Raw genomic sequence first — 13983 nt, 5'->3', positions numbered from 1 at the left:
TGAATAAAATCAGCATTGTGTAAGTCCGACTGATCATTTTGGAAGTGTGCTCCTGGCGTGTTCCTGCTTACCATAAAAATAGACACAGGGTCTATACTGAGCTGCTGAATTTAGGTGAATCAAACTAAGAATTCATCTTTCAAATTACAATCAAAGGCTGCACTCTTGGCACTAAACTCATATGCACTACATTGAGGTACAGTAAGTGTTCTGTTACATTGAAATGCAGAATACCTCAAGACGTTTACTGTATTTATAATGTTGAATCAGCTCTGATATTTAAGTCAGAATACTTGAGTGATCTGGGAAATGCAGGAAACATATTTTCCAGCCGCCTCTGCAATATTTTGAAGGCCAGTTTGTCCTTCTTCACACCTCACACTCACCTGACCACTCACACACCTGGGACTCACCAGCTCTACTCAAACACGCCTTCCCTGAGCAAACCACAACACTCAGGAAACCGATGCCCTCCAAGAAACGAGATGACAACTGGAACTGCATTTCAAGCTCGCAGGCGACAGGCGACTCGGCAGGTTGTGTCTTGTAGGCATTGTCTGGACGTTTCCCCTCACATGATAATGATCTGATCATTTTCAAAGGCCCCTTGCATGAGTGTAGACTGACCAAGTGTCAAGTGTTAAGAGGCAATTGGCCTTCAGATTTCTTAAATGTCTCCATTCAGAACGGAGAGGCCTGTGTTCCTCCTTTACACTTCCTCCAGCTTGTTTCCCCGAAACTGAGCTCCGGGTTTAGGCTTCCTGAAACGAGGGGGTGATGAAAGACTGGAAGTGCATCTCGACAGGGTCCAGGGACTGGTGCTAAGCCTCTTGTGGATGTAACCCAGAACATACTGTAAAAAACACTCTCATTGCTCCCTTCCTCATTCCTACTTCGACCATTTCACTCATCAGGTCACAGGGAACTAATTGATCTGAGGATCTCATCCAGTTGTTTCTTGATAGAAGCTACTGTAGGTCTTCAGCTTCAACGACATGGCTGCTGGAGACGCCAGCGTTCCCAGATTTAAATGCACTTCCATGTAGTTTCCATTTGCGTCTTCGGGTTTGTGTCTCCCTGCTGTCACAAGCGGTCCATACTGTCTTCTTGTAAAATCTGACATGGTGTGCATCACAAACCATCAATGAAACTACAACCAAATTAATTCTCCATTCATCCTCCAAATAAATACTCCAAGCAAATTTATTAGTCCCATTGTCTACCAATCAGCTGAGGTCCTGATTGATCTCCAATCAATGTGATATTTCGTTTTTGTCCTTGAAAGTCCGTGATAATCACAGATAATAGAGAGCCTAACTCATCATTGGGACCTTGTGAGATATGGAGCATTCAAACAGCAGTCTGCATGAAAAAAACAGCACTCTGCTTTTTCATGCAATCCACAAGTGTCACTGACATAATAACAGTGTAAGCGAACGAGCAGGTCTGAGCCCTGTGCAGGTTGCCGAGAGAGTCCGATGGCTACGAGCCCGAGAGGAGCGAGGCAGCAGAGTGCTCGGTAGCTCAGGGCTAGAGGTCGCGGTCTGTCTGGAGGAGGCCGAGAGGCAAACAATCCCAAAAAGGGGCGAGACGAAAGGGTTGTCGAGGTCCAGGGCTAGAAAGGTCTGTATTTCGGTAGCCAGAGGGTCGAGGACATTGCAAGCTCAGGTGGCGGATGGATTCCTAATACTGACCGATGTTACCGGGTGAGCCGAGGGTTTAAAGAGTGAAGGGAGGGGTGTGTGAGGGAAACTGGGTAATGAGGGGTTAGTTAGTACCAGCTGCAGCCGTAACAAACAGCTCATCATATGCAGCATTTTACGATTACTGTGGAACAGCTGTTTACCCCTTCAAATTATTTTTCATCTCATTTCACTTAGTGACGATTTTGTTCACTTCATCAGGGCCACCGGGCTGCACTCACAATGAGCATCGTCCTTGATTGTGTCTACCGTGCGACTGTTCTACAGGAGAGGTGCACTGTTACCTCAGCCGTGACACTCCACTAATATCGTGTTAATATATTCCATTTATAGATTGTTTCTCAGTGACATTTGCAACCCCTATTCTACAGAGACTGCTCGCTAAGCCCGTCTCAGCCTCTGTTCCTGCTTTGAGGTTTAGCCGCGTTGTGAATGATACGTCCTGTGTGTGGCTGCTGCTGTTGTTAGACTGCAGTGATTTTGTAGATGGAGGAGGAGGGAAGATGGTAACAATGAGAGGAAATGATTGATGGGTTTTTCTGGCATTTATTTATCTAATCCTTCCGAATTAGGGAGCTACTGAAAAGAAGACTCTGTTTGCACAGCATGCCCGTGGTGACAGATTTCAAGGCCGTTCCGTAAGAGCTTCTGTGCAGAGGCGTTAGCCCTTCCACGAGGCTAACAAACACACAATTTCTGTTTGGTATTTAAAAAACACAAATGGATTGGGGATAGATGAAATTCTTAAATTTAATTTAAAGATTAAACAAGAATAAAGTAAAGGCAGAGGAAGGAAATGTTCAATCTTACCACTTATTATACAGAATATACTGTATGTGTGTGTGAACAGTTCAATTCAATTTTTTATCATTGCTTTACTATCAATGGCATGTTACTAAGGTAAGATACAATCATTTTAGAACAAGTAAAGGTTTATTCCATGCTGAAAAGAGAAGAAAAGAAACAACATTTCGTCTGTTTTCTTTCTTCTGTTTTCAGCAGGGATAAAACTTTACTTGTTCCTTTGCAACCTATGCCTGCTGACACAGCTCCCTACTTGAACGACTATGATCATTCAGGCCCTAGAACGTTTCAAGACTTGTCCATTGATCAAGGACCCCAAGAGCTCTAATAATGGGACCGTGTTCCTCATCATTTTCATCATCTAAAGTTTGAATGATAACGTACATTACCCCTCATTGATAACACATGAATACTAATCCATCCTTTCAGTTCTTACTGAATTATCTGACAATCAAGGTTTGGTATTTGAATTTAAGACATTCAAGTCATGGCACGTTCCAGAAAAAAAAGTAAGAACAAAACAGTCTATAACTTGATAAAATGATTTTTTTTTCAATTGAATATTGGAAACGGGTGACATTCTGAAATCACAATAAATTCAAACGGAACCAAAAGTGTGTCAATAAGATATTTTTGTAATATTCCCGTGCAAATTGGGAATCTGTATGCTTTCTTACAATTTCTTTTCAGTCCTTAAACTATATTTATGTGATAGATTACTGGAGGACTATTTCAAGTGGGTGTCACTGAAAATATTAAGCTTTTAGAGAGGAATGAACGATCACTGGAACTCCATGATGATCCAGGAACCTGCGGGGGTTGAAAGACAGTGAGAGTTGGAAGTTCCCCCCGGGAAGATCAGGGGTCTAAAGTCAGGCCATTTCAAGGGGTCACATCTCGAGCGCGACTGTGCCTGTCGATCTCAGCCTGTAAATCCTCCTCCGTCTTAGAAAAGGCCATGCAACACAGCAGAGACACCTGGAAAATGGCATGATAACTGAAACCAGAAGAGCAATCAAAACTGTGTGCAATTACAAAACCCCGTGCTCTGTTGAAACAGCTCAGGAGTGTGTCCTCTGTAATACAGAGCTATTGATTTCATAAGCACATTATTAGTCCACTTATGCCTCTGCTACAAAATTAGAATTTCCGATAAATAATGAGTTTTCCTCAGAGAAAATAAAATACCGAGCTTCAGTTACGATGGGAAACGGAGAAAAATCACCGAGCAGTTTCAGGTATGAACATGTTCATGATGTCGGGAAGCTGAATGTTGTGTGTTAATGTGTCCGGGGATCGTTACGGTGTGTTGTTTATTACATGTGCTTTGTTATGAGTACATTCTCAGGCAACAATCCACACAGGACCATTCCAGTTTATTACAGCGCTTCATTGAAAATAGATCCAAGCGCGTGAGGGAAAACTGGGTATTCACCATTTATTCATGGTTTTATACAGTTAGATTTTCATGAGATTCTGTCACAGCTTTCAAAATCCCCATGTTTGACAAACAGGGTTGGAGTTTTTAACATATCACTTCAGACAGACAATCTTGACTCTTACAACCCACTCGAGTGCACTATGTTTTGTGATGTGCTATAAATGTTACATGTTGTTATGTGTTAAACGTGTGTAATAGAGTGGTGTGCTAATGTGTTTTTCTATATTTTTTGTAATAGAATAATGTGCAATGTTTTTCTTTTCTTCTTCTTTTTTTTGCATTCTATTTAAATGTACAGTGCTGTGTGTCCATAAAGTAATTCCCTCAAGGAAATAATAAAATTCATTTCTAATCTTATCTATCTAAAAATCTGCATTTTGCGGAAACAGTTAACTGTTCAGGGCCCGATGATGGGCTGGAGTCCTGTCCAGGGTGTACCCTGCCTTGTGCCCCGAGAGGGACTGGTGTCCTGTCCAGGGTGTATCCTGCCTTGTGCCCCGAGAGGGACTGGTGTCCTGTCCAGGGTGTACCCTGCCTTGTGCCCCGAGAGGGACTGGTGTCCTGTCCAGGGTGTACCCTGCCTTGTGCCCCGAGAGGGACTGGTGTCCTGTCCAGGGTGTACCCTGCCTTGTGCCCCGAGAGGGACTGGTGTCCTGTCCAGGGTGTACCCTGCCTTGTGCCCCGAGAGGGACTGGTGTCCTGTCCAGGGTGTACCCTGCCTTGTGCCCCGAGAGGGACTGGTGTCCTGTCCAGGGTGTATCCTGCCTTGTGCCCCGAGAGGGACTGGTGTCCTGTCCAGGGTGTACCCTGCCTTGTGCCCTGAGAGGGACTGGTGTCCTGTCCAGGGTGTATCCTGCCTTGTGCCCTGAGAGGGACTGGTGTCCTGTCCAGGGTGTACCCTGCCTTGTACCCTTAGAGGGACTGGTGTATCCTGCCTTGCACCCCGTTCTTGGTGGGACAGTTTCTGGCTCCCCTGAGACCATGAAGTGGATAAAAAGATTACGAAATGGGTGGATGGATTTAACTGTGCACAGATAATACACCCAGCTTCATTAGAATTCCCTTTGTAACAAATCTATTTTAGCAGAGTAAAACAGATCTACAGCCCCCTTTTCTACATGCTAGATGAAATTTGGAATGAACTGCAACAAGCTTCAAAGCCAATTACAAATTCTGTGTTTCAAGAGAAACCTGCAGGACAGCAAAGATGACTTTTCATCATCTGAGTCTTGGCAAAGAAAACGGGTGGGGAAATTGTTTTGCGAAGGGTTACAAACGAGAGGGGCTTATTCAGCCCAGCGGCCTGTTTGGTTGTTAGTAGTAAATTGATCCCAGGATGACATCCACCTGTTTGCTGAAAGAAACCACTGTATCAATTTCAGCACCATAGCTGGGCAGCTGGTTCCAAACTCTCCCAATCTGTCCTTGGAAAGGCAAAGAAAGATAATGCTGAAAAGAGAACGTTGTGTTTTCTCTCTTGTCTTTTCAGCATGGAATAAACCTATTACTTGTTCCTTTGCAGACTACGCATGCTGTCGCAGCTACATACCTGAACTAAAGAAAGATAATGATGTGTTCAAAATAAATTTGAATTGATCCAAGTATTTGTTCTCACGGATAGAATTCAAAATGATCGTCCCTGCAACACACATAATAGATAATGAGAGGACTTTCTTCCGGTGCATACATTAACAGAACTGCCCTATGACTCTTCTTTAACGTGGGACGGTTTCTGTATTCACATCAACACCACTCTCGCCTGCTGTCACAGGAGGAGGTTTGAAGATTCCTGCAGCCAGCCGCGATCTCTGCCTCGTGTATCCCGATCCACTTTCACACATAAAATTGCTGCGTGAAAAAAACCCTGCATATAAAAAAAACACCAAACAACAACAACAGATACATTCTCTTTTTTAAGATCGATTCAAAATATGTTGGTATCTGCAGGGGGGACTGTTGGGAATCATCGGAATTGACGGTTAGGAACAAGAATGAATGTCAGAGAGCTCCCTCAGTTTCAGACGATCAGTCTTTCAGGGGAAACAGGGACAGAGTGTCCTTGGTGTAGGAGAACGTGCTCTGTGAATGAGAATCGGTCCCGGGGAGCCCCTGTGTTTGAGGCTGGAGTGTGATTAATCGGAGTCAGCGCCGCCGGCGAGGAAGAAAACGACAGCTGGGGGGCTGTACTGCATCACCTGCATGAGGGAGCATCGAGGTGACACTAGACCTGCTTGCGGCGGCCCCCCCGGACCGGCGTGTCCCGACGTTTTTGCTGCCGCTTGCAGAGCGTCTCCCAGCGACCGTCCCCTGCGGCCGGGGTAGGGCTGACGATGCGAGGGAGCCTCGTAGCTCCCGAGTGTCCAGCGGGCGTCTGTGCGAAAGGGAGAAGTCGGCCCGACTCTCAGAATCACCCCTCTGGAGGTCGCTAGGATCCGCTAAGAGCGAGCAGGCAGACGGGGGGCGTTGGAAAACAGGTAAGCCCGTGATTTCATCCGTCTTAACGAACAGGAGGGCTCAGCCGTGGAACCGCGCCTGGTCCTTGCGAGTGCACGGAAAACACCTATTTCTAGGCGACTGGCATCGGCTGCTCGCAATAGAAGAACATGCATTCGTTTTCATTTTTAATTGAAAATAAAGCTGTATGTGAGATACGAAAATAAACTGTACGAAATACGAAAATAAATACGCAAATCAGCTGTACGAAAATAAACTGTATGTACTGTAGCATATGCTTAAATAGTTTCAGAATTACAGTTGTGAATCCACGGAGAAAAAAAATTAGCTTTACTGGACTGTAGGTCGGGCAGATCATTTAAAGGACGGGTGAACGTGAAATAAATGAGTTTTAATTTCTTGAAGATACTAATATTGTTTATTGTAAAATCATGCAAATCCTTAAGGTAGGCATACCTTAAGTATGCCTACTGAAGGCATTGTAAATGTGCAGTTGCTGTTTTTTTCATCAAGGACTAGCTTTGATTTGATGAAAGGATACTCATTTTCCAGTTAATCTAAAAAATAAATCAACCGTTTTTAATATTCACCTATCTTGATTTGGTTAGAGGTTCACAGTGTAAGTAATGTAGTGTCATAATTTGTTTCTCCTGCCTGTCTGATGATTCCCAAACCAGTGTGCTGTCTGGGAAATATAAAGCATTGTTTTTAGTTTGTTTATTCCCATTAAGACAATAATTAATGTAAAAATAGCAGGATATGTCACATTTTATTATGTTTTTAAAGGTTCTTGTAGAACAAAATAATGTACTACATGAAATGGTCTTCCCATAGAATGATAGAACAAAACGTGACATTATGGAATATCACCAGTAAAAGGTTAAAGAAACCAGACATGATGTAGATGGAAATATTGAAATGATTGCATGTAGAAAACGAATGTGATTTGCAGCAATTAGACATGAATACTTAAAATACCCTAATATATCATTGGAATGGTCTGTTGTGCCCTTCCTTCAGTGAAATGAAGGTCCCAGACCATTGAACAGTCATGAGGCGATAATGCTTTGTCTGCTTGTACAGTAGTCCCCGAAGTGAAATGATCTCTGTTACCTGTTTCATCAGGACAAAACAATTTTATGCACCCAGTAGAAACCTTTCTGTGGCACCAGAGCAAATAAAATGTTGCCGTCCATAAAATGCAACATGATTGTGTTCAGTTGTTTTGAAATCGCAGGCAGGCAGCAGTGTGCCTACAACACACACAGAGGGCAGAGAGGGCGCAGCTGCCCAGAGCAGGCTCCTGGTGATTCAAACATCTTGATAGTAAGAAGAGCTGTGTCCGCTCAGTGGACAGGGCCCAGGCAGCAGGGTGGGGGTGTCAGGAGTGGGTGTTAGAGGTGGCTGCAGGCCGGTTATCAGGAGGACTTCACGCGAGATGGGCAAGGCCTTAGTCCGTTTGGTAGTGACTAGGGACAGCAATTGATCTCAGGATCTCGCCCGGCTGCCGGCTTCAGCAACAGTCCAGTTCAGCTTATTTTCCATGTGCACCAGTGCAACGAAGTGCTTATTTGCATGTGTGCTCCGATACAGAGACATTAAAACGTAAACACAGAACAACAGCCGCAACAACCGCAAAGCTAAATAACACACAACTTAAAAAAACAAGCCAGCACAAGCAGTGTGAAACGAGGAAAAAAAACACATCAGTGTGAGCAGTGATGTAGACACGTTTGTTCAGTGGTAGGGACTCACAGAGCTGGGCAGGCTGTTCCGGTACTCCCACAGCCCTTTGCATGGTCACTGAATCCAGACCCCGGCGATGTACATACACAGACAGGATCTGCTCTGGGTACCCAAAGGGGGCAAATCTGGGGGCAAATAACAGAACTGAAGCCCAGGGGCCATCAGGCTGTTGCAGATGGGTGAGCTGTGCTGCGCTGGAGGATTGTGCTCAATCTGTGTCTCCCTAGATGAAGACAGAAGATACTACAGTATGTTCCAGCAAAAAAAAAACAATAAACAAACTAATAATAAGATTAGGAAGAGCCATGAAGCATTCATGAAGGTGATCGATATGTCTCATCTCAGCACCTGATTTCTCCAAGAGGTCTCTTTCTCTAGATTTACAGCTCACACAATTCATAATTCAGCCCTCATCTGTGAGCGTTTTCTTTACACAATAGAGTGAAATTGTATTCCAGAATCTGGGAAGCATGTACAACAACAGCAAAAAGAAACATCAATTCAAATCTACAGATAAGGTCTTCTACAGATAAGTGTGTCATTCTTTAGAAAAACAGCAATGACTGGGCTCTAAATTCAGTGGCAGGTCGTCTTAAAGACCACATTGAACCACAGGCCCTTCACAACACCACATTTAGGAAGGTGATATCTTTTAGGTGTTGAATATGTCCTGGTTTAGTCCTTTATCTTTAAAAAAACAACTGAATTTTAGCAGGCCTATGAAGACAATTTGGATTGTCTCCAGTTTAGGAATCCTTGGCGAGCTCTTTCACACACAGTAAGTGTACATCACTCTACTCTCTGAGCACTCCAATAGGCATGTGGAAAGACACGCCAGATTATCTCAGTCTTAAAACTGAAATATACATGTCTGCCAGTGAAGGCCTACAGTGGCTGAAATTGAGCATTGCTTTCCAGGGTGTGCAGAAATGAAAAGAAATTAATCATAAATTCACCAGGATGTGGGCGAGAGAGGATAATATCTCCCCCAGAGAACAATCCTGAATGATGCGATCATGCTGAGCCCTCTGATTGTGCAGGAGTGTTTCACAACCCGCTCCTCCGATTCCTCCAGACATGATGGTAGCATTAGCACTCACTGGCTTCGGCTGCAGAGAGTAATTTCTGAGGTGCCAGGTTCATGGATTTCTTTCAGTGCTTTAGATCCCGCTAAGACAGTCGCCGTCAGTTTCCCCAGATGAGTGCACAACGGTTTGATCTGCTCAGGATGGACGCTGAAGCTGTTCAGCTGGAGAAGCAGCATGTCCACAGTGTGTACGAAAAAACAGCGCCCTACCTCAGCGACCTCCAGTGCAGAGCCTGGCCTCGGGTGCGACAGTTTCTACTCCAGCAGGAGCCCGGGAGCCTGGTGGCTGACATTGGTTAGTATCCCTGGGGTCAGAGTATTTGTCTTTAGACAAGGAACCGGTGGTTTACTATTCTGTAAACAGGATCTTGATAAATCAATGCAAATTTAGCCAGCAGCCATGTCCCCCTGCAGCTCCCAGCTCCCAGCTGGCCGCCAACTGGAGCTCAGCAGTGTGAGTCTGGTCAGGACCTGGAGGGGAGACTCCTGGGAAAGCTGAGGCTGCTGCTGGAAGAGGTGTTAGTGGGGCCAGTAGGGGGCGCTCACCCTGCGGTCTGTGTGGGTCCTAATGCCCCAGTATAGTGAAGGGGACACTATACTGTCAAAAGGCGCAGTCCTTCGGATGAGAAGTAAAACCGAGGTCCTGACTCTCTGTAGTCATTGAAAACCCCAGGGCATTTCTCAAAAACTGTAGAGGTGTTACCCCGCTGTCCTGGCCAAATTTCCCATTGGCCCTTACCAGTCATGGCCTCCTAATAACCCCCATCTATGAACTGGCTTCATCACTCTGCTCTCCTCCCCACTGAGAGCTGGTGTGTGGGGAGCAGACTGGCGCATCATCCAGGTGGGGCTGCACACTGGTGGTGTTGGAGGGGATCCCCATTACCTGTAAAGTGCTTTGAGTGGAGTGTCCAGAAAAGCGCTATATGAGTGTGAGGAATTATTAAATGAAATGGGAAGGATGAAAATGTGCATACAGCTAGTCTAGTCTTTTTTGCACTACGGGTAATGAACATTTTTAACGCACTTAGATCTAAATATTTGTGCAGTAAAAATGAGGAAGTTTCCTATAAATTCCAGTAGCACTGTTGAAAGTTTTATTTTTTTGCTCATTTTACTCATAAAAAACGATCAGTAAAAAATAAGGCAAAAACTAATTTCACATTTTGAGCAAAATATCCGCACGCCTGTATTTCTGTTCGCCGCTCAACACGCACAGCTGTGATACTGTATCTGCCGCTTTCCTTCGTCTCCTGGTTGCAATAAAAAGAAACCAGCGACCTTCAAGTCAATTTACGACATTTCCTTTCGTTCCCTTTGCAGCAGTTGCAGGCGGCTGTCGGCCGATCACGCGTGGACTCGCTGCCCGCGGGTGCCAATAACTCAGACCCCCACAGAGATCTTTATACAAACCGGGATGTTCGGCTGTTTTTCTTGCGAAGTCCTCTCCTTCCGCAATTAAACATCGCCGCAATCCGAGATCCGTGTTGTGCTCTTCAATGTGAATCATGATGATTGCGTGTTCTACGGAAAAGCGCCATGTGATGCTTTTCAATCACCAGTATCCATCTGCTAGTAATTGGAACTGGATGGGTTTCTTTTGGAATACTGTCTATTAATTGCACAAATACTTTTCATTCGCAGTATGAGGAAACACGTATACTGAATAAATGTAGTTGCTCAATGTGTGCATGTTAAATAATCCACGCCATTCAAAAGAACAGGAAGACATTTCGGAAATCACGTATAGAAACTATACACGTGTTTTCTTTCTGATGTCTTCGGCGACCCAAATTGTTTTATCAGTGACTGTTCGTGACCACAAATTGAACTCGAGGTAGAATTTCAAACATGTCTTTTAAATGCCCTTCGGTTACAAAAGAAAAAAAAACCCCACACACTCGTAGTTCAATACCGAACTTAAGAAAGCAGCGTAGGAGGCACGTAACAATAACCCAGTTTTGTTCATATTCCTGAACCTAAAAAAAAAGATTTTTTTTCTAGTAGCAAGAAAATGTTGTGCTGGGGGGAAATTGTAGTGGTCAGTGCTTATTATTATTTTTGCATCTCAGGTTAAACAATGGGACTCTAGACAGCGCGCAGGTGTTTAATTCAAAGAGATGTGATTCTGTCGCCCCAGGCTGCGGGACCGGCAGGTACCTGCAGGTGAACAGCGGGGTCTTCAGCGTGGGCTGCGATGTGTGCCGCCCTCTAGTGGACAGAGCGAGGAAGCGGGGCAGCGAGGTGCTGTTGTGCGACAACTTGCGGCTGCCTTTCAGAGACGGCATCTTCTCCGCCGTCATCTCCGTAGGAGGTAAGGAGCCCACTGGACTCGGTTCAGTACGAAGGAGCAGGATTCACCGCATCTCCGCGTCGTCAGATTTCCGGCTCTCACGCAGGGTGATCTAAATACTTTTCTTCACTCTGCATTCAAGCCTCAGAAATCTCCGTCCTTAGTATAGGCAAATCATGTTTTCCCAAGGTGTGGGCCAGGTTGACTGAATCGCTCAGTGCTCGCAGCAGGCAGGAGGTCAGAGGGAACGCGTTTGAACCAACTGAAAGTCATTTCGAGCATTGCTTTTCACAGAAGAAGCAGGAGCAGGAGGATAAGGAGGGGAGGGGGTGACGCTGGAGGGGGAGGGCAGAAAAGACGGGCCGTGGCCTATCCGATCCCGAAGCGGGAAGATTCCCGTGGCGGAGTTCCTGACCCCGAGCTCGCTGCGGAGTCCTTCCAGCAGGCGCAGGCTGCAGGGGACCCAGTGAGGGTTTATCCCTGCTGAAAAGAGAACAGGAGAAACACGACGGTTTGGGCTGTGGAGATTTCTTCAAGTGCCACGCCCGAAGAAGGCTCCACAGCCGAAACGCTGTGTTTCCCTTCTCCTCCTTTCAGCAGGGATAAACCTCCACTGGGTCCTGTGCCGCGGAGCCCCGCCCCAGGAGACGTGACGAGCCCGGATGACGGATCTTGCTAGAACATTTGCCGAGTCCGGGGTGCGATCTGGAGCTCCTTGCCTTCTCTGTGCCTTCAGTGATCCATCATTTCTCCACCAGCGAGAGGAGGGGGTGCGCCGTCAGGGAGATGGCCAGGACGCTGGCCCCAGGGGGCCTCATGCTGATTTACGTCTGGGCGCAGGAGCAGCGGCACCGGCGCTTCGACAAGCAGGATGTGTTCGTGCCCTGGAACCAGGCCCTGTGCTCCGGGGGGCCGGGGGGGCCCGGCCTGGGCAGCTGCGCCGCGGCCCCCGCGGGCCGAGAGGGCCTCCTGGGCCGGGCCCTGCGGTCCTGGCGCCTGGACGGCGCGGGCGCGGAGCCGGGGCGCGGGCGGGCCGAGGCGCCGGCGGCCCGGCGGGAGGGCGCTACGGAGCTGATGCGCTACTACCACGTCTTCAAGGAGGGAGAGCTAGCAAGGCTTGTCGCGGACAACGTGCCCGAGCTCCACATCCAGAGCACGTTCCTGGACCACGGGAACTGGGGCGTCTTGGCGAGGAAGCAGTCCCGCCCAGAACTCCCCCCCTGTGCTGTCTGAAGCCAGCGCTGCGCTCCGATACCGATCAGCATCCATCAGCAGAATCAACACTGAAACAAGGCTCTTGCAGATTATACGTGGGAACTCATCCTAGTTTTGGGGAAAATTGCTCCAATAGCAAATCATGTGTTCAGTCCTAGAGTTAATTAATAAAAAGAATTAAAAGTACAGAAAATGAATTTCCTGGACCACCAGGGCAGCCCCAAATTTAATTTGTGGCATTGATGGGATTTTGAAGTATTACTTTTGCTTGTCTTGTCAAGACAAATACAAAAAAAAAAAAGAAATTTGCATGAGCTTACTAGGTTCATACTTACAGAGAAAACAGAAGGGAAATGCATTCTGTCCAGCAATAAAAAAGGCACAAAATTACTATCCCATTCTGGTATGATTTATGTTACTTTAGGAATCTGACGTGCCCTTCGTATTTCTTATAGGCTGAAACAACACAACCTAAACCTTTAATCTGTGTTTCAACATATGAATACATATACATACTGGGTATCAGGAATAGTTATTCCTTCAATGATCGCAAGGTGTTTGGTTGAAAGAGATTTGAGTGGCCTCTCCAGTAAGAAAGCAAACCAGCAGGCTGGAAATTTGAAGACTCTCTTCCTCTGTTCATTACAGAGTTTCTCCTGTTTTTGTTTGTTCTGGGGATAAAGTAATCACTGGACACTGTGAATGCTTACTGAAAAGTGAAGATACTCTTTATGAATACTGCTGTAGCATAGTTGTGCTTAAATGTTGTTTTGTCTGTATATACTGTATATGTAGAGATGATCTGTGTACACTGTTAAGCTGTAGTAGATGAATTACTTACAGAGGAAAATGATAAACAGAAGATCAATTTTGACATGTTAAAGCATACAATTTTCAAATGGAAAAAGATGTATAGTATATTGTACTATGAAGACAATGTAAATCCCAGTAACACATTAATTGTGAATATAGATATTTTATTTTGTTAATTCTGAAATGTGCTGTATATATATCCTACTTTGCAAATGTAAAACTTTTAGTATGCAAGTGGAAAGTTCAGTGACCGGTGTTTCCTTGCCACATTGAACTCCGCTGCCTAATAATTAGCAGATGTTTACTCACAAAAGATCTGATCAGAGTTTTCTCTCGATCACACTGAACAAGGATTGGTCCGATAACAGAGTTTGCGACTAACACTGCTGTATTACGTTTCCGATAATAAATTACGAATGTATTTCAA

The 13983-nt window shown here is 45.6% G+C and overlaps 1 protein-coding gene across 3 annotated transcripts; it reads left to right on the top strand.

The window, feature by feature from the left end:
- Positions 1-6333: 6333 nt before the first annotated feature.
- Positions 6334-13983, top strand: LOC138241046 (probable tRNA methyltransferase 9B). 3 transcript variants are annotated; one of them, XM_069193474.1, is made up of 4 exons: positions 6334-6422; positions 9338-9530; positions 11376-11549; positions 12265-13983. In XM_069193474.1, exons 2-4 carry the CDS (start codon positions 9347-9349, stop codon positions 12759-12761), a joined length of 855 nt encoding a protein of 284 aa, XP_069049575.1. In that variant the 5' UTR covers positions 6334-6422; positions 9338-9346; the 3' UTR covers positions 12762-13983. The 3 variants fall into 3 exon arrangements, with proteins under 3 accessions (XP_069049575.1, XP_069049570.1, XP_069049576.1); XM_069193469.1 differs by having other exon boundaries at positions 9305-9530; XM_069193475.1 differs by having other exon boundaries at positions 6339-6422; positions 9376-9530.

This window comes from Lepisosteus oculatus, chromosome 1, assembly GCF_040954835.1.
Source record: "Lepisosteus oculatus isolate fLepOcu1 chromosome 1, fLepOcu1.hap2, whole genome shotgun sequence".
In the NCBI taxonomy this organism is placed as follows: Eukaryota; Metazoa; Chordata; class Actinopteri; order Semionotiformes; family Lepisosteidae; genus Lepisosteus; species Lepisosteus oculatus.
The sequence above is the reverse complement of the archived record's forward strand: the minus strand, read 5'-3'. Positions and strand labels throughout refer to the sequence as shown.

Excerpts from the sequence above, each read along its gene's own strand:
- LOC138241046 (XM_069193474.1), top strand. The coding sequence starts at position 9,347 with ATGAGTGCACAACGGTTTGATCTGCTCAGGATGGACGCTGAAGCTGTT. Across the intron at positions 9,531-11,375 it reads GAGCCTGGTGGCTGACATTG|GCTGCGGGACCGGCAGGTAC; the intron begins GTTAGTATCCCT and ends CTGTCGCCCCAG. Across the intron at positions 11,550-12,264 it reads CGCCGTCATCTCCGTAGGAG|TGATCCATCATTTCTCCACC; the intron begins GTAAGGAGCCCA and ends CTGTGCCTTCAG.